This window comes from Sapajus apella, unplaced genomic scaffold (assembly GCF_009761245.1).
Source record: "Sapajus apella isolate SASKATOON/1434 unplaced genomic scaffold, GSC_monkey_1.0 scaffold73, whole genome shotgun sequence".
NCBI classification, from domain to species: Eukaryota; Metazoa; Chordata; class Mammalia; order Primates; family Cebidae; genus Sapajus; species Sapajus apella.
The window spans coordinates 7,064,231-7,084,809 of NW_022437013.1; the positions used below are offsets into that span (position 1 = coordinate 7,064,231).

Genomic DNA, 20,579 nt, shown 5'->3' on the forward strand with positions numbered 1-20,579 from the left:
CTACTATAGCAAAATGCTACGACTACTCTCTGTGACAATGTAGGCATAGTCCCTGCCCCCAAGGGTGGGAAAAACTAATAGGAATGTGGCATAAAAATTCCACAGCAACTTAAGAAGAGATGCCGTTCACTTAAGGATATGTCATAGGAGTCTTTATGTGTAAGATACAGAAGGTAGCTTCTGAGAAGTGTGAATGGTGTTCAGAGGGAGGATGCTTTCTAAATAGGGAGTTACGGAGTTACGTGAGAAAAAGTAGGCACAAAATGGGATGTGTGCAAGCACACACAGAAACAGAGCTGAATAAGCACCAAAGCTATACATATTCCCTAAGGCAAAACAATTGGCTTAGATATTATATTCATTCAATTTACAGAACAACATCCACTGTACTTGCTGCATAGCTTCTCTTAGGTATTTATTTCTCTGCCCACAAAGGCACAATGTTGGTCCACATACGCAGGCATGATATACAAACTGCTTCAATTTGGGGAGACGATATTTGGTGGCTGAATAAGGTATTTGTGATCAGCAAAGTGATCACAGATGGCTAGTTATTTTCAAAACAATGTTCATACTATCATTTATTTCTGGACACCCTTTGAACCCCTCCTTTCTTTTCCCCCTGTCTGAGTTCTAACCTCTCTTACCCTCTCCACCCCTTACCCAGGCCCATGTCACGTTATTCCTGCTCCCCCATTGGAAATTGACTCTTACATTTCTCCAGACCATTTTTCTCTAGCAATTTCACTGTCTTATGTTTAACATTCTTGTTGTTTGGTTCAAACATTTTCTAAGTTCCCTTATGATTTTTTCTTTGACCCATGGAATATTAGAAGTGTGTTGCTTCATGTCCAAATATTTGGTAACTTTCCAGCTATCTTTCTATTATTGATTTCTAGTTTGATTTTATTGCAATTAGAGTGAACACTTTGTGTGATTTCAGTTCTTTTAAATTTGTTAAGGTTTGTTCTATGGCCCAGCATATGGTCTGTCTCGGTGAATGTTCATATGCACCTGAAGAGAGTATGTATTCAACTGTTGCTGGGTATAATGACCTTAAAAATATCCATTAGGCTAAGGCGATGGATAATATTGTTTGGATCTTCTATGTCCTGATTGATATTTTTGTTTAGTGTTTCTGTTCATTGGAGAAGGGAGAATGTTAAGATATCCAAATGTAATTGCAGGTTTGACTGTTTCTACTTGAAGTTTTGTTAGTTTTTGCTTCATGTATTCTGAAGCTCTGCTACTATATGCATAGGCATCTAAGATTGTTATGTCTTCTTGATAAATTGACCTATTTTATCATTTTGAAATGTCCTTCTTTATCTCTGGTAACATTATTTGTCTTGAAGTGTACTGTATCTGATATCAATATAACTCTTTTGCTTTTTTTTTTAAGTTTTTGTTTTTTAAATAACATTCTAATAGGAAAAATCTCAAATATAGAGCAAGGCCGAGTGAATTTGGCAATAAACACACATACCATTAATATTTTACTATACAGTCATCCCTTGGTATCCATGGGAGATTGAATTCAGGACCTCTCATGGGTACCCAAATCCATGAATGCACAAATCTCTTATAAAAAAAATGGTGTCGTATTTGCCTATAACCTATACACATCCTCCCCTATACTTTTAATCATCTCTAAGTCACTTAGAATACCTAATAAAATGTGAATTCTATGTAAAAAGTTTTTATACTGTATTGTTTAGGGAATAGTGACAAAAGAGTTTGCATATAGTCCATACAAATGCAACCATCCATTGTTTCAAATATTTTCAATCAACAGTTGCTTGAATCCACAGATGTGGAACCCACAGATACAGAGGGCCAACTGTCCTTGTTTTATCCTTCTTCTATCCATCTATCTGTCCCTCTATCTGTCCATCAATCCATCTTATTTTTTTATTTTTAAGTTCTGGGGTACATGCGCAGGACATGCAGATTTGTTACATAGGTAAACGTGTGCCATGGTGGTTTGCTGCACCTATCAACCTGTCACCTAGGTTTTAAGCCCAGCATGCATTGGCTATTTTCCTAATGCTCTCTGTCCCCCCCCACCCTACCCACTGACAGGCCACAGTGCATGTTGTTCCCCTCCCTGTGTCCATGCATTCTCATTGTTCAGTTCCCATTTATAAGTGAGAACATGTGGTGTTTAATCCATCCTATTTTTTATGAATTTCAAAGTAACTAGTAGACAAGAGTTCACTTACTTCTAAATCGTATAGCATGCCTACCTTTAATTAGACTTCAGTATTTCTTTGTAGGTTTTTCTTTTTATATAAAATTCACATACAATGAAACACACAAATCTTAAGTATATGTTTGATGAGTTTTGACAAATGCATACTTGTATGTAATCTAAGCCTCTATTCAGATATAAAAAATTACTGTCAGCTCAGAAAGTTTTCTCCCGCTCCTTCCCTGTCAATCTCCACCCCAATTCACCCCAAAAGCAACCACGATCCTAATTTTTCTCTGTTATGCCAGTCCTAGAACTTCATGTAAAGGGAATAATATAACATGTAGCCTTTTGGGTCTGGCTTCTTTCACTTAACACAGTGATTTTGAGATTCATCCACTTTGTTTCATATATCAGTGGTTTGCTACCTTTTATTATAGGCGTTTATTCCACTGTGTGAATGTATCAGAGTTTATCAATCCTTGTATCATTGGGCAACTGGAACATTTCCAACTTTCTACTATTATGAATAAAGTTACTATGAGCATTCTTGTACAGTTCTTGTGGATATATATTTTTTTTTCTTGGAAAACTGCCTTGCTTTTTGAACTTGGTAAAAACTCGCCTCTCTAGGGCCCACAAGGAGCACCCGGATCTCCTGGAGCTGTAGGACCTACAGGACCACCAGGATTACAAGTAAGATCAATTTAAGCCTAGTATGTGATCACAGTATTCACATCACTGTGTTCCCTGCCATGCTATGGATTCAGTGTAAGCCTCTGTAATTTAGGTCCTTCTGGTGAACAAGGGCAACCTCCATTCTTAGAGGGTTAAAGTAAAGCATGCTCTTGCCAGGAGCTACTGGAGTTATTTATCAAAGTCTCTTTGACCACCCAATCTGTGCCTCCAAAGCCTCCTAGCCTAGCTCAACCTAATGTAGAGCCCAGGGATGGCAGGTCCCTGACACATCTATTGCCACCTTCCACTTCCTCACCTATGACAGGTATTGCTAATTAATCATACCACCACCACCATCACCCACCCTGAACACTGAAAAAGCTTAAAATTCCTTCTTAACACTGCATCTTGGGCAGCTCTACCTACCTACTCATTTTTCTGACACAAAACCTGTTTATCATCACTGGTAGAAGAAGAGCATAGCCAGTCATCTATGTGGTTCTGGGCAAGTTGTGTCCCCACATTGTTCTTTCCAGTGCAAGAAATCCCACTACTCAGTACTTAGGCTTAGCTTCACCAAATGTCATCATTGAAAAATTTCTGGTGTATTGGGAGGGATGACACATGACGTCTTCACTATCTTAGCATTAATGTGATTACCAGGTCAATTTGGGAGATTTCAAAGGAGATAAAAGGGAACCATAGGAGAGGCAGCTACAATCTACTATGCCAAAGCAGGGAGGAGGGCTGAGTCACTGGAGAGTGACTCTCAACATGCTGCGTTCTTTTTGACTGAAACTAACAAGTACTAACTCTTTTCTTTCTTATTTTTTTTTAATCTAGGGTCTTCCAGGGCCTCCTGGTCCTCCTGGTCCTGATGTAAGTATACTCTGCCTTGGGGCATTTTGCTTCATACCCCTAAGTACTCTGGATTTCCCAGAGGGATACAGTATTGGTTTGGTTAACCCTACTTTCTGGTAGAAAGATTGCATTTTAATTTAAGTTCCCAGAGCTTATTTAGTAATTGATTTTGTTTTTCCTCCCTGTATCCCTGTTCCCTAGGGGAATATGGGGCTAGGTTTTCAAGGAGAAAAAGGAGTCAAGGTAAATAGCTTTCAGAAAATACAATCTGCATTCTGTTTGCTGCAAGAAATGTGTCTGATTACACACATGTGCCGACTTGTGTAAGAGAATTTGTTTTTCACCTTGAGAAATTAGCATTTCCCAACCCACGTAGATTCTCTGATGGGATCTCCTGAGGGCTCATGTGCACATGCCACACATGAGCTATTGTGATTCTTTTCCCCTCAAAATATTGTCATCTCCTTGCTTCCTACCTGTGGAAGGTGTATGTCTTACAAATATATTCCCTTGAAATAGATTCTTTCTCTTCCTTCCACCTAAGTCTTTCCTTGGTGTTTTGTGAACTCTGTTCCCTTCTCTTTCCTTGTCTCTGCTTCCCCTTTTCTATCCACCCTTTCTTCTCCTCCCCCTCGTCTGCTTCCTCCTCCTCTTCCTTTTTGTCCTACTCTCTCTCTGTATCTCTCTCTCTCCTATCTCTCTTCTTTAACCTCTCTTTCACGATTCCCTTTTATTTTCCCCTTTCCCTCATTTCTGTCTTTACAAATGGCATGGTGATTTCAGAGCTTCAAGCGAGGCTGACAGCTTGCCATTCCAACCCTTCTCTTACAATTGCACTGCCTTCTGAAGGAGCAACTCTTGCCTCCAACGTTCTAACATGGAAATCATTGCCTCTGCTTGTGCTCTTAGCAAGGATTAGACCACTCAGAGTCAGATCATTGTTGCCAAGAGGTAGCCATTCACCTTGTTCTGATTCCTTTTTTACTTTCTTCTAAACATCCTTTCATAGTAACCATGAACTTAAAGTTTCCTTTTATCCATCTTGCTATTCTACCTCTGCAGTACTGGTACGAAATGCATTGGTTGGGCTTACAATTCCTCTCTCCCTTTGGCAATGAGAGTTTTGTTTCCTCATTGCCACAGGGTGAAGAGGCCAAAGTAAGAGACAGATTATTTGTGATTTACATCCAGAGGACAAACCCTCCCTCTGAAGAATGGATGGTGTGGTTTACACTTTGCTTAATTTCCCGTTTGATCTTACAGGGGGATGTAGGCCTCCCTGGCCCAGCAGGACCTCCACCATCTACTGGAGAGCTGGAATTCATGGGATTCCCCAAAGGGAAGAAAGGATCCAAGGTAGTGAACATTTAAGAACAGGAAAAATTAATAAACCTTTTCCTATGATTATAATACCAGAACTTTAATAACCAGACAATACTGAAAGTATCGAGGGTTCTAAGTAATGGATTTTTGTTTAGGAGTGAGAGCAAAAGTCTTCTTTATTTTGTCCCTTAAGAAAAACTTTCTTAAAAGACAGAGTTTGTTTCTTGGTGTGTAGGTATAAGTGTGCCTGGGCATCTGAGTATTCATTTAAGTGCTATTTTCCCTGTTTCAGTGTTTCATATTTAATTTTTGATATGCTGAATATACTAAAACAAACATTAAATAGTTGTCTTTTCCTCCTAACTCTCAACCTTCTCAATGCTTATGGTGTCTCCAAAGTACTATGACAGAACACATAGGGTATGAATAGCTGCTCTTGAATTATCTTTTTAAAGAAGTTATTTGCCCTTAAAACATGACCCTGAAAATAGGATATACTGTCAACAAGTGGCAAGAGATGCCCTAATTCACCTGATCTGAACTACCAAAGCTTACACTATTGACCTGTTTAACTGAAATATTTTATGATCTATATTTTTTGTGAGTGAGTATATACTACCTACATGGTTGTATTTGAATGCCTGTATACTGTTAAGATGTGCAGATATCTTTCGGTAACTTGCATTTCCTTCCAGGGTACCTTTAAACTTTGTGATTCTCTTCCCATTGCCAAGGGGCCTAGGCAGGGGAATGTGTTTAGTCTCATTTCTTTAAATTTGTCTTTGTGGAAGCAACAGCCCCAGTCCCCTCCAGGTTGACAGAAAGTTGTCATTGATTTGGGAATGATCTGGGAACACAAAAGAGATTGTCTGCTTCCTTGATCATTCCCAAAACTTAGGGAGCTTTTCTATGGTTTTCAGATGGTTATGTGTCCCTATCCAAATTGTAATTGCTACCCTTTTCCCAAAACTATGGATTTCTTTGCTGCCTGTAATTTGCTATAGGAAATTGTACTGAACAGCTTCTTCCACCAGAAAGAAAACAGACAATCATCTTTTCTGTCTCCCAATTAGCCTCAGTGTTTGACATTCTGTTTTAGACAGTTATGGTTCGTAATCCTCCTCCCACAGCAAAGAGCTCCATGAACTAAGACGTCCTGGTACAGCTTCTAGTTAGGGAGCCTGAGGAATCTGCACCACTCTCTGCTGCCCTAATCTTGGTAACTCATTGGTCCCCCACTCCTCAGTCCAAGTATTTTCAGAGAGCCATCCTCCTGTGTGTTCACTGCTTCCTGATGCCACTCACTAACCTTTAGCTGATTTTCCAGGGTGAACCAGGGCCTAAGGGTTTTCCAGGCATAAGTGGCCCTCCGGGCTTTCCGGTAAGTCTCTCTATTTGATCAACCTGTGTTCAAGGGTCTGATTAGACAAAAGCTGTACCAATAGAAGGCTAACAGAAAGACCTCTTCCCATGGATATTGTAGAGAATGCCACCATCTTCATTATTAGAAGGCATTTAAGGAGACGTTCTTGTTTCTCAAACACATGGAGACATAAGCATGGTTCCTCATGAGGCTGTATATCTTAGAGTTTATTAGCTCAAGCTCTAGAGTTAAAACAAACCTAGGCTTGACTTCTGATTTTGCAAGTTTCTAACTATGTGATCCTGGAAAAATTTCTTAACTTTTCTGAGCCTCAGTTTCCTAACCTACAAAAAAGGGGAGAATGATGGGGTAGCTCTGAGGATTAAATGAGATAATATGCATGAAAAGGGCTTACTACATGTGTAGCACTTATTATTCAGTAAATGGTAGCTAATCGTAGTAATCCTACATCCACTTTCATATCTGCCTTTCTAGCTTAGATTGTTACATTCATCAATTACCTTTTGAGGGTCCCTGTGTGCCAGGCATTTTCCTGGACTTGGAGGTTACAACAGTAACTAAGTAAAAGTCCCTGTCCCTGAGATTACATTTTAATGCAGGAATGAGGGAAAAACAAACAAGAAATTGATAAAGAGATGAATCCATAACAAGTTCATATAGTGGTGATATACAAAAGATGAAAGAAGGGTAATGTGATGAAGTGTGGTTGGGGAACCTAGTGGGCTACTTGGGACAGAGCAGTCAAGAAGGGCCTTTCTGAGGAAGTGATATATGAGCTGAGACCTATATATTATGAGGGAGCAAGTCTTAGGAGATCGGAAAGAGAGTTTAAGGCTGAGGGAACTGTAAGTGTGAAGACCTTGAGGTTAAGAAAACCTCAGTACTTTTGAGGAACAGTAAGAAGGTGAGTAAGTGGAACAGAGTAAGCAAGGCCAATAATTTCAGCTAGAGAAGCAGGAACCAGATCTTGGCTACCTTCATGGGTCAATGTAGGTTTTTATTTTCAATGTAATGGGGAGCCATTCAAAGGCTCTGACTTGTGTTTTTAAGATCACTCTGGCTGTGGGGGGAAGAAGAGAGGGAATGGGAAGGGTGGAAAAGCAAACACAGAGGCTATTGCAGTAGTCCAGACAAGAGATGGTGGTGATGACTTGGACTATAGTGGCAGCAATGGAAATGGAAAGAAGTGGATGGATTCACAATGTAAAAATGTTCAACCTTGTTATTATGGAACATTTCAAACATTTACAAAAGCAGAGAGAATGATATAATGATCCCTCGTGTACCCATCACCCAGTTTCAACAATTAGCAACTTATGGCAAATCTGAAGCAAATAATAGACATAGTGTTTCATCACAAATACCTGTGTATTTCTAAAAGATAAGCGCTTTTTAAGACAGTGACAATATCATCATCAGTAATTTGTGATCAGTTATTAATATCAGTTAACAAGGCAGAATTCAAATTTATGATTGTCTTATAGGTATATATATTTTTACAGTTGCCTTGTTTGAATAAGAAGCCAAACAAGAACAATACATTACATGTGTTTAATGTATCTTTTAAATCACAAGATATGTTTTGAAGGACCTGACAAGATTTTCATGGATTGAGAGTAGGTATCAGGAGGGAAATAGATGAATCAAAGATGACTAGGCCTGCATGTTCTTGCTCAACCAAAGGGAATGGATGAATCCAGGTTCCTTCCATGATGATTCTTATTACTCCATAGAAAAAAAGGGAGCATGGAGAATCATCTGTTCAGCCCCCTTGATTTTAATCACCTCTGTATCTAATGAACCATAAAGGAAGAGAACCTTAGTGTTGGACACAAAACACCTAACTTTAGACCCAGTCCCAGCTCTGGCAAGTCACTGAACCTCTCTTTATGTCTGTAACTTGACAATGGTCATATTTATAGTTTTTATTGATATAAAATATTTCCACATATTTATGGGGTACATGTGATATTTTGTTACATGCGCAGACTGTGTAATGATGAAGTCAGGGTATTTAGGATATCCATAACTGCAAACATTTGTCATTTCTGTGTGTTGGGGACATTTCAAATCTCTCTTCTGGCTATTTTGAAATATACAGTGCATTGTTGTTAACTGTAGTCACTCTACTCCATTATCAAACACTAGAGCTTATTCATTCTATCTTTATGTTTGTACCCATTAACCAACCTCTCTCCATCTCTCCCCTAACCCCACACTCACACCCTTCCCAGCCTTTGGTATCATTCATTCTACTTTCTACATCCACTGGATAAACTTTACTAACTCCCGCATATGAGTGAGAACATGCATATATTCGATATTCAACATGCATATATTCAATATTCAATTCTTTTAAGACCCAACTAATAATGTATGTGAAGTTTCTTTACAAAATATAAGGCTGTCCTGTTCAATAAGATAACCCCCAGCCATGTGTGGCTACTGAGCCCTTTAAATGTGGCTGATCTGAAATGAGATGTACTGTAAGTGTAAAATGCACACCAGATCTAAAAAACATAGTGTGAAAAGAAATCTAGAATATATCAGTAACATTTTTTACTTCAATGTTAAAATGACAATATTTTTATATATATTTGGCTAAGTAAAATATATCATTTAAATTAATCTCTGTTTACTTTGCTTTTTTAATGTGGCTACTAGAAAAATGAAAATAACACAGTAGCTCGCATTGTTTCTATTGGACAGTACAGAGAAAGTACTTTGCAAGTGGGTTTGGGAATCAGGTTTTCACCTTTCTTTGTAGAGCATTGCACATAGGTTCTAGCCACCTGGCGTTGTCCCTGTGAGGTAAGCAAGGTGAGCCAGGCTTATCTCCCTTGTACTGATGAGGAAACCACAGCCTCAATGGGTAAAGAGGTTTGTCCAGAATCACACAGCTAGTGATTAGCAGAGCTGAGACTGAAATTCAACTTCAGTGAATTCTAGCCAGTTTGGGGCTTTTTCTCCATACCATACTGCCCCCTACAGTCCAGTTTGTTCTAATCCCAGTCGTGGTGGGGTTTTTATTTCTAAATCTCTAAAAAGGATGTTATGATCTCCTTGGGTGTTCTTGGCTTCACTGTCTCACACTCCCTCCCTCGGCTTCACTTCCACATCTGAACCCAGAGTATTTCCCCTGCTGCAATTTCAACCCGTTCCCTTTTGTCCTGTAAAAGAAACTGACAACAATTCATGGTGATAAATTGCAGTACTATTTCAAGCTCAGTATTTCCAGTGTTCCAGAGTGTGGGCTGAAAAATAGAAACCCCAGTTGATTGTAAAGACATCAGAGCTGGAAAGTAAACCCTTTACTTAAAAAAACATGTTTTCATAGGGTGGGAATCAAGAAACCAGAGTTCTCAGTCCACTCTGGCACAGATTTAACCTGTGACCTTGGCCAAATCACGTAACTCCTTCAGTCCTAATATCTCTATCTGTTTAATGGGAACATTCATAGGACCATCTATGAATGCTTTAAGATAGAAAAGTTTTGAAGAGAAAAGTGGTAATGTATTTGTGATATTCTGGACTTTTCAGATGAAATGTGCTTCTCAAATCCAAAGCCTTCACATCAGTTTTCAATTATACACACTCACTCAGAAAGGCAGCATTGAGCAGAGAAATCTCTAGGGAATCCAAAATGTTCCCTTTAACTATTTGTTTTCTTTCTATCTGAGTCCAAATCTTTGTAAGAGACAAAGTGCCCAACCTCACAGATTTGTGCCTCACCTTCTTTCTCTCGGCCCCTCTGCAGTGACCAAACATCCCTGATTTTCTGGCTCAGTCCTTACTTCACACATTTTATCCCACTGTCTCCAGTAACACACTCACACTTGTAGGCCACAGGTCCTTCCATGGAGATCATCAGAGAGAATTGCATATTCACGTGCCCTCTGTCCCAGGAACTAGCAAACATAGTAGAAGGCAAAAATGGAATAGATGAGGAGAGGGAGAAGAGAAGAAACTGGCAAATCCTGAAGTAACTATTGAGTAGATCAAAAGTTACCCACCCACCTACCCAGTAGGGTAACTACTAGGTAGATGGGGTTCTTCAATTGAACCTCCTCAGAACCAAAAAGCATCAGGAGTCCAGAGGCAAGGAGAGCCTGGAAACAGTTAAGCTAGCTCTGGTGAGGCTTTTCAGCCACGGGTAAGTAGGAGTGTGGGAGCAGCATTTGCAAGATCACTCATGAGGAGGACTGTCTGTGTCGGGGCCAGTCCCAGGGCATCCTGATAGAACAGTTTGTCCAGCAGGGCCCCTGTACAGTGCCTCCCTGTTCTGGGAGAAAAGCTGAACCTACAGCACAGCCAGTGTCTTGCCAAGCCATTTATCTTTTATTGGCTCTAATCCCCACACACAAATTTTCCTTCTTTCTTTTTTTTCTCTTTTTACATTTTTTTATGTATTTATTTTTGTTTTTACTATAGCACAAACTCTCACACCCTCTGAGAAAGCAAGACTCTTCTGCTTTCTGGAGAAGAAGTACAAGGCCCCCTTATATATATAACTGTGAGCAAGATAGATGGGGGTGCAAGATGGTTCCTGACATTCTTTTCTTCATCCTTTGCAATAATTTTGTTCTCTCAGCCATTATTCCACTCAATTCAACAAGTATTTACTGGACCACCTTGTATGTGTTCAGACTGTAGTAATGGGCCTTGGAGGAAGATAAGAGAGAATGTAATATAAGCCTTGTGCTTACAAAACTTTCAAATGCAACCAATCTTGGCACTTTAAGAGCTTGGGGCAGCATGGGCTGCCACAGATTTCATGGACAGGTCAGAGAAGGCTTCTTGAAGTATTTGACCTCAGAAGCCACCAAGTTTCAGAATACCTTGGTTTGATGGAGAAAAAAATAATATTTCAAATAAGTTTACGTTCAGTTTAACCCACCAGCCTTTCAAATTAGAAATTTAATGTAGCAAGAAGGCTAAGCTATTTGACGCACAGTTATATAAATGCAGAAAAGAGAACAGGTAAGTAGGTGACCAAAGCCTACTTTGAATTGGATCCTACACACACACACACACACACACACACACACACCTCCCAGTAAAAACAACCCACATTAAAAATACAGAAACATGACTAGCCAAAAGAAAACAAAAATGAAAAACCCTGAGCCCAGAAAGCCAAGGGGCATTCAACCAGCTTTCAGTACTCATGGGAATGCTCTGAATATGTATGTAAAAGGAAGAAAAAGCTACAAATGGAATTAAAGGAGGTGAGCCAGGTCACATCAAAGGGACAACAGATGTTTCACAACACTTAGTGTCTTTCACAAACTTACATTTGAGAAAGCTCCATTGCCTCCTTTACTTTCACAATAAGCCAAATGTTGTTTGCTAAAATCTATGCTCCAAAAAGTATAATTTTAAACAACAACAAAATGTCCTCACTGTGAAAAACTTTATCCACTTTGCTAATGAACTCTTCTGTATCTTGGGAGCCCAGACAGTGGCATTGGACCCAGAGGGGAGAAAGTTTTCTCTTACTCACTCTGCTTCTTGGAGTTCCTGCTTTTCCCTAGAGAATTCCCAATCATATTCATGGCTACAAACCCTCACCTGTGTTGAGCAGGGCAAGAGGGATTGGAGACCAGCTCACAGTCCCCTTTGGCTATCTCTAGGGCCAGGCAAGAGCCCTACAGTCCCAGTACAGGAGCTGCAGGGTTTGAGACTATTCCTATATAGAAATACTTCTCCCCACTCAAAAGGATGTTGTGTTAATTATGTCTCCAAAGGGTAAAAGCTCTTGCTCTTCTCCCTAGTATCAGCACCCAAGAATTTGCATAATCCTCCAGCTGTGGGTCAAAAAGTCAAGTTCCTAGATGATAGAAGGCAGCCTGTTCTAATGGAAAAGTCCCCAAAATGAAAAACACAAGATCTGGCTTTCTCATTGATTTGTAACCCATCTAGATGTAGGTTTCCCCATCTGTAAAATCAACAAGGTTAGATACTTAATCATTCCTATGCTGTTAGCCCATGATACTATAAATACATGGAACAGTGTTGTGGGTAGTGGGGACATTACATCTATAACCAAAGAGAAAACTTGAATGAATGGTCCATTTTATATTCAGACCCTATGTGCTTCTCAGGCAGTGATAAGAGACAGCATGGCAAGCCTTGCTAAGGCGACAGTGGAGCTGGGTTAAAATAGCCTCCTTGCTTTGGATGAAGCCAGGAGACCGATGAGAAAACAAATATTATAATTTGTGGTTTCTTTTTTCATTTAGGGCCTTGGAACTACCGGAGAAAAGGGAGAAAAGGGAATCCCTGGTTTGCCAGGACCTAGGGTATGAACCTGGAATGTTACTTGTCTAGGTCTGTCAAGTCACCCAGTCCATTTCTTTCCTGTTGTTTCTGTATGTTTTGCAACTTGATGGCCACCTAAGCTTCTCATTTCTATTTCTCAACCCATTGGCAGGTTTCTACAACCTCCTTCTCTCTTCTTAGCCCCATTTCCTTGATTGAGTGGCTCCCTTGAAAAGGAATTAGGCACCCCCTACTCTAGGTGGCCCCTCAGCCTATTTATCTCCTTGCTGTCATATATCATTGTCTTCTAGGCTAAAGAATGATATGAATGTTGCCTTGCTTTCAATCCATTCTATTCTGAGGAATTAAGCAGGGAAGTGACACAGGAATGTAATAAAGAAGGTCAAGTACAATCTTTATTGAACAGAAACAAGCCTGGAGTCAACAGTTTCCAGTAATAATTTCACTTCGAATGGAAAACTATTAGCCTCTCTGATTCCTAGCTTCAGGCACTGAGGTCTTGAACTAGAAGCAGTGGGCCAACCTTAGCCTCAAAGAAGTAACATTTTAGAGAATTGTGTTAGCTTGACCATGAAGTTTATTAAGAGTCTTTTGAGTATTTAGCCATATTTATCTATTACCCTGCCATTTCCTTCTCTACTTTTCCCCCTCCTTTGTCTTGAAGGTACATAAAATCACCAACAAAGAATGCATTTGAGGTGGAAGATGAGGCCCTCCCATAATGTATTTAAAAATCTCCTGACTTAGAACTAATACAGGCTAAGTATAATACCACCCAGTGCTTCTACCAAATTCCATCTGCTACTTAAACTGTTTCCATTTATTTAGCTCTTAAAAAATGCTCCATGTGGCTATTCAGTCTGATGGATTAGGGCTTAGAAAGAAGTCATTAGGCCAGGTACAGTGGCTCACATCTGTAATCCCAGCATTTTGGGAGGCCAAGGTGGGTGGATTACCTGAGGTCAGGAGTTCGAGACCAGCTGGCCAACATGGTGAAACCCTGTGTCTACTGAAAATACAAAAATTAGCTGGGCCTAGTATTGCGCATCTGTAGTCCCAGCTACTTGGGAGGCTGAGGCAGGAGAATAGCTTGAACCTGGAAGGCAGAGGTTGCAGTGAGCCAAGATGGTGCCACTGAACTCCAGCCTAAGTGACAGAACAAGACTCCATCTCAAAGAAAGAAGGAAGGAAGGAAGGGAGGGAGGGAGGCAGGGAGGGAGGGAGGGAAAGTGAGAAGGAAAGAAAGAGAGAGAGAGAGAGAGAGAGAGAAAGAAGGAAGGAAGGAAGGAAGGAAGGAAAGAGAGAGAGAGAGAGAGAGAGAGAGAAAGACAAAGAAAGAAAGAAAAAGAAAGAAGAAAGAAAGAAAAGAAAAGAAAAGGAAGGAAGAAAGGAAAGAAAGGAGCAAGGGAGGGAGGGAGGGAGGGAGGGAGGGAAGGAAAAGAAAAGGAAAAAGAAAGTCATTAAGCCAGGTAGTTCATTCACTTACCTGATTTTTGGAGCTGTTAAATCCTGAACTCAGTTGGATAGCTTTGTTATATAGTCTACTGGCTTTTTTTAGGTGGGCTATTGGTCTTTCTAAGGTGTAACTATTTTCTTCATAGGGTCCAATGGGTTCAGAAGGAGTCCAAGGCCCTCCGGGGCAACAGGTATTTTGGTTAATATTATTAACACCTTAGTGTATAAAATCCCAATCAAAAGTCCGCCTTGCTTTACTTAACATGGCCAAAGAGAGACATTATTTATAATGCAAATTGTTCATATCCCTTTTTTGGTATAATTTTAGCCACTGTCCTCTTTTCTTTTCACTCAAGAAGATGAGTATCCAGTGTCAAGCTCAGTACCTTGCCATGTCATGCTGTGGTCATACACCTTTGGCATGTTATCAGGGACCAGCAAGGCCAGCCTGTGTAGATCCATGTCTAGCTTTGTGGTTCTTGTACCTCCTAATATGTAAATTGGCTACGTATTGCCATGTTGTCTTGCGGAAGATTTTACAGCTTCCAGAGTCACATAGAAACTATACATATCCTGGAATGTCATGCAAAATCCCTGTGCCATTTGCCCTGGCATAATCCAAAGACCAGACTCTCTTATGCTCTCATACTTTCAACTTAGTGGTAACTATGTTCCTGTCACAGGGCAAGAAGGGGTCCCCAGGATTTCCTGGGCTTAATGGATTCCAAGGAATTGAGGTAACGTTGGGAAGTGAAAACTCCAGGGTTGGGAGGTGGAAGGGTGAATTACCACAAATGTCTGTATATAAGATGAAGTATTTTTAATATTTTGACCTTTTAAGTTTCAATTTTTCTTAAGAAATGGATATAACCTAGTTTGAACACTCTAAGCTGCTGATGAGCATTTCTTAGATACTACTTGATCAGTGGTAAACTAAGGGGCAGGGGCTGGTGGGAGCAAGTCCATCCCGAAGATGAGGAAAATTTTATTCTCGTTGCTTAGAATTGCCAACTGTTCGGTTTTACTATTGTTTTTAAATTTTCTACAGACAATGCGTCCCATTTTTGACTACACCTAGGGCATATAACAACCACCATCCCACCCTAGATATGCCACTGTATGTATTTTTAGTACCTAAATCCCTCTTTGTGGAGTATTAGAACTCCTTTAATTTCCTCTGCCTGACATTGTCTACTGACAAGAGTTGTAATGGTAGTAGAGGCCCAGGCCTGTTGAGAGTAAAAAAAAGTTAAAACTCTGTTCTCTCCTTAGCACTACTTAGGTACAGCCAAGGCCCAGAAGCAGACTGCCCTTGAGGAGGGTTGCAAAATAAAATTGGGGTCCCTTGTCCTTGACAGGTTTGCAATTGAATGTCCGACCTCTGGTCTGCTTTGTGTCGCCTTCATCTGAAATTTATGGGACTTTGAAATTAACCTATGGACTAGTTGACCCTAAAAATCTGCGGTTATAGAAAGAACCTTTCATTTTACTAGGGATGGGCTTTAATGGTACATAGATCTTGGGTAATAAGGTCATGGAAATATTTGTGTTTAATGTATTTACTCTTTTCAGGGTGAAAAGGGTGACATTGGCCTGCCAGGCCCAGATGTTTTCATCGATATAGATGGTGCTGTGATCTCAGGTGCAACTTCACATTAATTTGAGTGGAAAATAAAGACAGGGAGTTAAATTTTATATCCACTGTAATTATTAAAAGGGTCCTTTTTTACTCAATTGTTTCTAAACCTGACACACCCAAGAGCCCTTCATGGTTCCTGAGCTTAAGACATAAAGCTAACTCCAATCTTTCGGGCAGAGAAGCCAAGCCGAGTGCCCCATTTTTGTGATCGGTCCATCAAGCCTAGGATTTGGTTCTGCCTGGGCCTGAATTTGATAAAAATGGTTCTCCTGGTGATGCTTAGGGAAGGATTGATAACCACTCCAGAGCTGAACTGACTTCAGTTTGATACTATGGAATACTCAGGGCCTCATGTAGATGATTCCATGCATGCTTAAGCTTAACAATTTCATAGGAAATAGAAAAATATCTTTAGTTAGGGGAACAAGTGGCTGAGAGCCCTCACAAGTATGATGCTTAGAAAGTCTGTCTTCACCTCTCCTTGTCCTAGTTATTGTGTGTGCCCATCTCTTCCCTTTACGTTCTCCAAAGATTGAGATGCCCAGTGTCTCCAGCTACTTCTCGTTTGACCAAAGGCTTCCACTGTAGTGCCTCTTCCATGGATCTTCCAACTTGTCCCTCTCCTCTCACCTTCTAAGGCCCATGCACTGTTTGGTACTAATATTAGACAGTGGCTTCCTGTGTGCCACTCCCAGGAAACATATATGTATAACATAAATAGTGGACTTCAACATCTTAAACCAAATGGTAGACATTTGAGGCATTACAGCAGATTAGTGACAGAAGAAGTAGCTTCCTAGTGCCTACCAGAGCTTATCATGAAAGGCAGGCCTTGGCCAGACCAATTCTTAGTACACTAGTGTTGGCTCCAGAGGGCCCCTTGGCTCCAGAAGACCCATTATCATGTGATGTCATTAGCATGAGAGACTTGGAAAGGGCAAGTAAGGCACTTCTAATGCCAGGACAGCTCCCTGCACCTCTTCTTGGGCATTTTGCAGCATCTGTGGGCCCCTTCTGTGTTGATTTACTGCTTTTTTTTTTTTTTTTTTTTTTTTTCATTACAATGCCAGGTAATCCTGGAGACCCTGGTGTACCCGGCCTCCCAGGCCTTAAAGGAGATGAAGGCATCCAGGGCCTGCATGGCCCTTCTGGTGTCCCTGGCTTGCCAGCATTGTCAGGTGAAAAAAAACTAACCCATTTCCTGCACAGATCAGCCCTTTATGCACTGTGGCTCCCAGCATTCCCTTCCGTACCTCTGGGTCAGGGCATACACGTAGCCAAAGTCAAAGAAGAGGTAGACTATAGTCAGTAGGTACCCGACTGCCAGCCGAAGGCTAACATATGTGGGGGTAGGGCCTGGATGATCAACTTTTGTTTTTGGCTTAAATAATATATCATAGCTGGACAGGCAATACTAGACTGTCATTGAGGTTTGCAGCAACAAGAGGGATCCTGGGTTGAGTTGCTGGAGCTGTGCCCTCCTCCTGTGGATGTACCATCTCTGCTGACGCTTGCCAAGAGGGGCAGCAAAAGCCCAGAGGAAAATTTGTACCCAAAACCTTGCTGTAGGATTCAGCCAGGCACTAAATGGTCCAAGGATCCTGTGGGTAACTCTTGAACTAATCGCATCCATATGTCGTTCTATAGCGACATGTAGAAAAAGGACATTCCAGAGTCTGGGAGGCAATGATGCCCCATATATAAAGCTCAGCTATTACTTTTATTTATTTTTATTATACTTTAAGTTCTGGGGCACATGTGCAGATTGTGAAGGAGTGTTACATAGGTATACACATGCTATAGTGGTTTGCTGCCTCCATCCGCCCGTCACCTACATTAGGTATTTCTTCTAATGTTTTCCCTCCCCAATCTCCCCACCCCCTGCTATCCCCCCTCTAGCCTCCACCCCTCAACAGCTATTACTTTTAAAGCCACCAGTTTCTAAATTCCTTGAAGTTGGGCTGCTGTGAAAATACCTGTTTTTAAAGCAGCCACCAGGAAAAGGTACAGCTGGCCCCAGCACCAAGGTAGAAAAAAATTGAGAAGTGAAAGGCTAGAGACCCAGATTTTCCTCTCAGGTTTGCCACTAAGAAATACTGGGCCCCTGATCATGTTTCCTTTCTTCTTTGGGTCTCAGTTTCCCAAGAGGGAAAATTAGCTTAACAGCTAATTGATTGCTAAGGATCCTTCTAACTCTGATGCAAGAGAAGGGCAAATACTTTCCCAAATTCTTCCTTGGAGTTGTTTCCAACATATGCCATGGATAGGAATGCCCCAGAGAGTAGGATTATATAATAAGGATTTGTGTGTGGGCTTATTCTTTCAGGTGTCCCAGGAGCCCTAGGGCCTCAGGGATTTCCAGGACTGAAGGGGGACCAAGGAAACCCAGGCCGTACCACAATTGGGGCAGCTGGCCTCCCTGGCAGAGATGGTTTGCCAGGCCCACCAGGTCCACCAGGCCCACCTAGTAAGTTACTCATTTCTCTTTTTGGTCTTCAGACTCAGATGTGATCCAGAGTGCAGAACAGTCATGATTTTTGAGGGGTCATCCCACAAGTGAAACAGCTAAGCCAGAATACACCATAATTGCAGAGGGGCAGCGCTGAAGGCCCCATCATCTCTGAGTCAGAGTCCAGCCTCTACCAGTTATTTATGACAGCAGAGTGTTCTCCATCAAGGAGCAAGCAAACCAGAGCCTAATGCCTTCCATGTTTGTACCCATTCTCACTCCATCTTTCACTGTTCTCAGTCCTTAAGCCTCTGCTTTTTCAGCTCCTAAAGAAGCAGCACTGGCTGTTTTGTGCTTGCCCTGGTACATAGGGCTCCAATGTGGTGGGCTGAGAACCTGAGACAAATAGAAGCCGGCTGGCCGCGGTGGCTCACACCTGTAATCCCAGCACTTTGGGAGGCTGAGGCAGGCGGATCACCTGAGGTCGGGAGTTTGAGACCAGCCTGATCAACATGGGGAAACCCTGTCTCTACTAAAAGTACAATATTAGCTGGGCGTGGTGACGCATGCCTGTAATCTTAGGTACTCAGGAGGCTGAGGCAGAAAAATCACTTGAACCCAGGAGGCAGAGGTTGCAGTGAGCCAAGATCACTCCATTGCACTCCAGCCTAGGCAACAAGAGCAAAACTCCATCTCAAAAAAAAGAAAGAAAGAAGAAGCCACGCCTGGATCCTGGAAGTGGCTGCTAAAAGCCTACACAGGGCTTGTCCTCCTTAGATCTCCTACTTGAGTGTGAGATTCTAGATTCTGAGAGAAAGGCTGGAAATGTTGCCCAGAATGTTTCTTTGTGCCTTAAATCCCATGTCCACTGTGGCTTGCACCTCTTTCCTCTTTTGTCCTAAGAGAGGTTTTTGGGGTAGACATTGACACTGCTGAGTTACAGAAACTACCTTGCTCATTTCTGTAACTCCACTGTCTAGTACGTTGCCTAGAACATAATGGACATTCCATAAATATTAGTTGAGTGAATTGAGCCACCAGAGGTCCTGTTAACTCCTTGCTGCAGATTTGGGATCCCAGTCTTGAATGTTATTTTTTTTGGCTCTGCTCTGGTTATTTAGCCTCGAGGACTTGGGCCTTGGTGATTGAGCTGCTGTGGTTAGTCAGGGGAGTCATCAGGCTTATACAAGTTGCTAATCCTTTATCTTTCTTTCACCCAAAGGTCCAGAATTTGAGACTGAAACCCTGCATAACAAAGAGCCAGGGTTCCCCGGTCTCCGAGGAGAACAAGGTCCAAAAGGAAACCCAGGCCTCAAAGGAGTAAAAGGTGATTTTGTCCCCTTGAGTTTCTTGGTCCTCCAAACTCCTTAGAGAAGGCTATGAGGAATGAGCAAAGTAACAGCCTCAGGAACCTAAACAGAAGCAACTGTGGATCTTGTTTGGAACTTCGATTATAGGATTGTTAGAAGTGCTATATTTGGGCTCTAAGACTGAGGCCAGCAATGGAGGTTACACAGGACCAAGTAGCTCGTAGGCTTCTTTTTCTGTCTCCCCCACCTGCAGCCCAGGCTGTTAACCAGTGCATGCTGCTACCCCTTCCAGTTTGCAAGACCAATGATGTAAGCCACTTAATACCTTCAGCCTTAAGCAAAGTGCTCTGAACAGGTCAAGACTTGGGACTCTGAAAAAGCCAGCTGGCTCCAGGAAAACAACCCTAGTCCCCACTGATGTTGGAGAACTGATCAATGACCTCAGCTTTCAGCTGTACTAATTCTGTCTGTCTCCTTGCTGCCTTTGGGTTATTTCCCCCTTCTATCACTTACTCTGAGTGGAAGATGCTCAATAAGTCAATTCATTATGGTTGTGGCCTAGGCCAGGGTGGAGGAAGAGGTGAAATTACTGACTGCAGGGAGGTTTGGGGATGGCCTAGGGTTCAGTTATTCAAGATCTTTAGGAATTAACTGCCTTCCTTAGCCTCAAACAGAGAAGTTCTAACTTACTCATCTCCTTTCTCATTGCTCTGTCATAAAATGTCATTGCCTAATCATATAGAGGCTGGTTAAGAAATGTCTGAAAGCTTGTTCTCTACTATTCAGATCCATTGAAAACTATTTGATGGAAAAGGGCATTAAATTAACTTTGATGTTAATTTTGGCCCTTACCTAACTCACTACGAAGCTGGTGTATTTCTCGATACCATTCACACTCCTAAAACAGGGACATTTCTGATGCTCCCCTTTCTGTATTTCTATGGGGCTGACAGATTTTCTCTAAGTATGGAATAGTCATAGGGATTCTCAAGCTTCTTTGTACATGA

General features: G+C 41.4%; 1 protein-coding gene across 3 annotated transcripts in view; it reads left to right on the forward strand.

Annotated features, from left to right (window-relative positions):
- Positions 1-20,579, forward strand: part of COL4A6 (collagen type IV alpha 6 chain) — a 294,729-nt gene that overhangs the window by 239,932 nt on the left and 34,218 nt on the right. For all 3 annotated transcript variants that reach the window (XM_032250869.1, XM_032250870.1, XM_032250871.1), the window contains exons 9-20: positions 2,825-2,887; positions 3,713-3,748; positions 3,932-3,973; positions 4,994-5,086; positions 6,381-6,434; positions 12,680-12,739; positions 14,321-14,365; positions 14,858-14,911; positions 15,747-15,816; positions 16,884-16,991; positions 18,140-18,280; positions 19,485-19,589. In XM_032250869.1, coding sequence (XP_032106760.1) covers positions 2,825-2,887; positions 3,713-3,748; positions 3,932-3,973; positions 4,994-5,086; positions 6,381-6,434; positions 12,680-12,739; positions 14,321-14,365; positions 14,858-14,911; positions 15,747-15,816; positions 16,884-16,991; positions 18,140-18,280; positions 19,485-19,589 — 871 coding nt within the window. The remainder of the gene's footprint in view (positions 1-2,824; positions 2,888-3,712; positions 3,749-3,931; positions 3,974-4,993; positions 5,087-6,380; positions 6,435-12,679; positions 12,740-14,320; positions 14,366-14,857; positions 14,912-15,746; positions 15,817-16,883; positions 16,992-18,139; positions 18,281-19,484; positions 19,590-20,579) is intronic.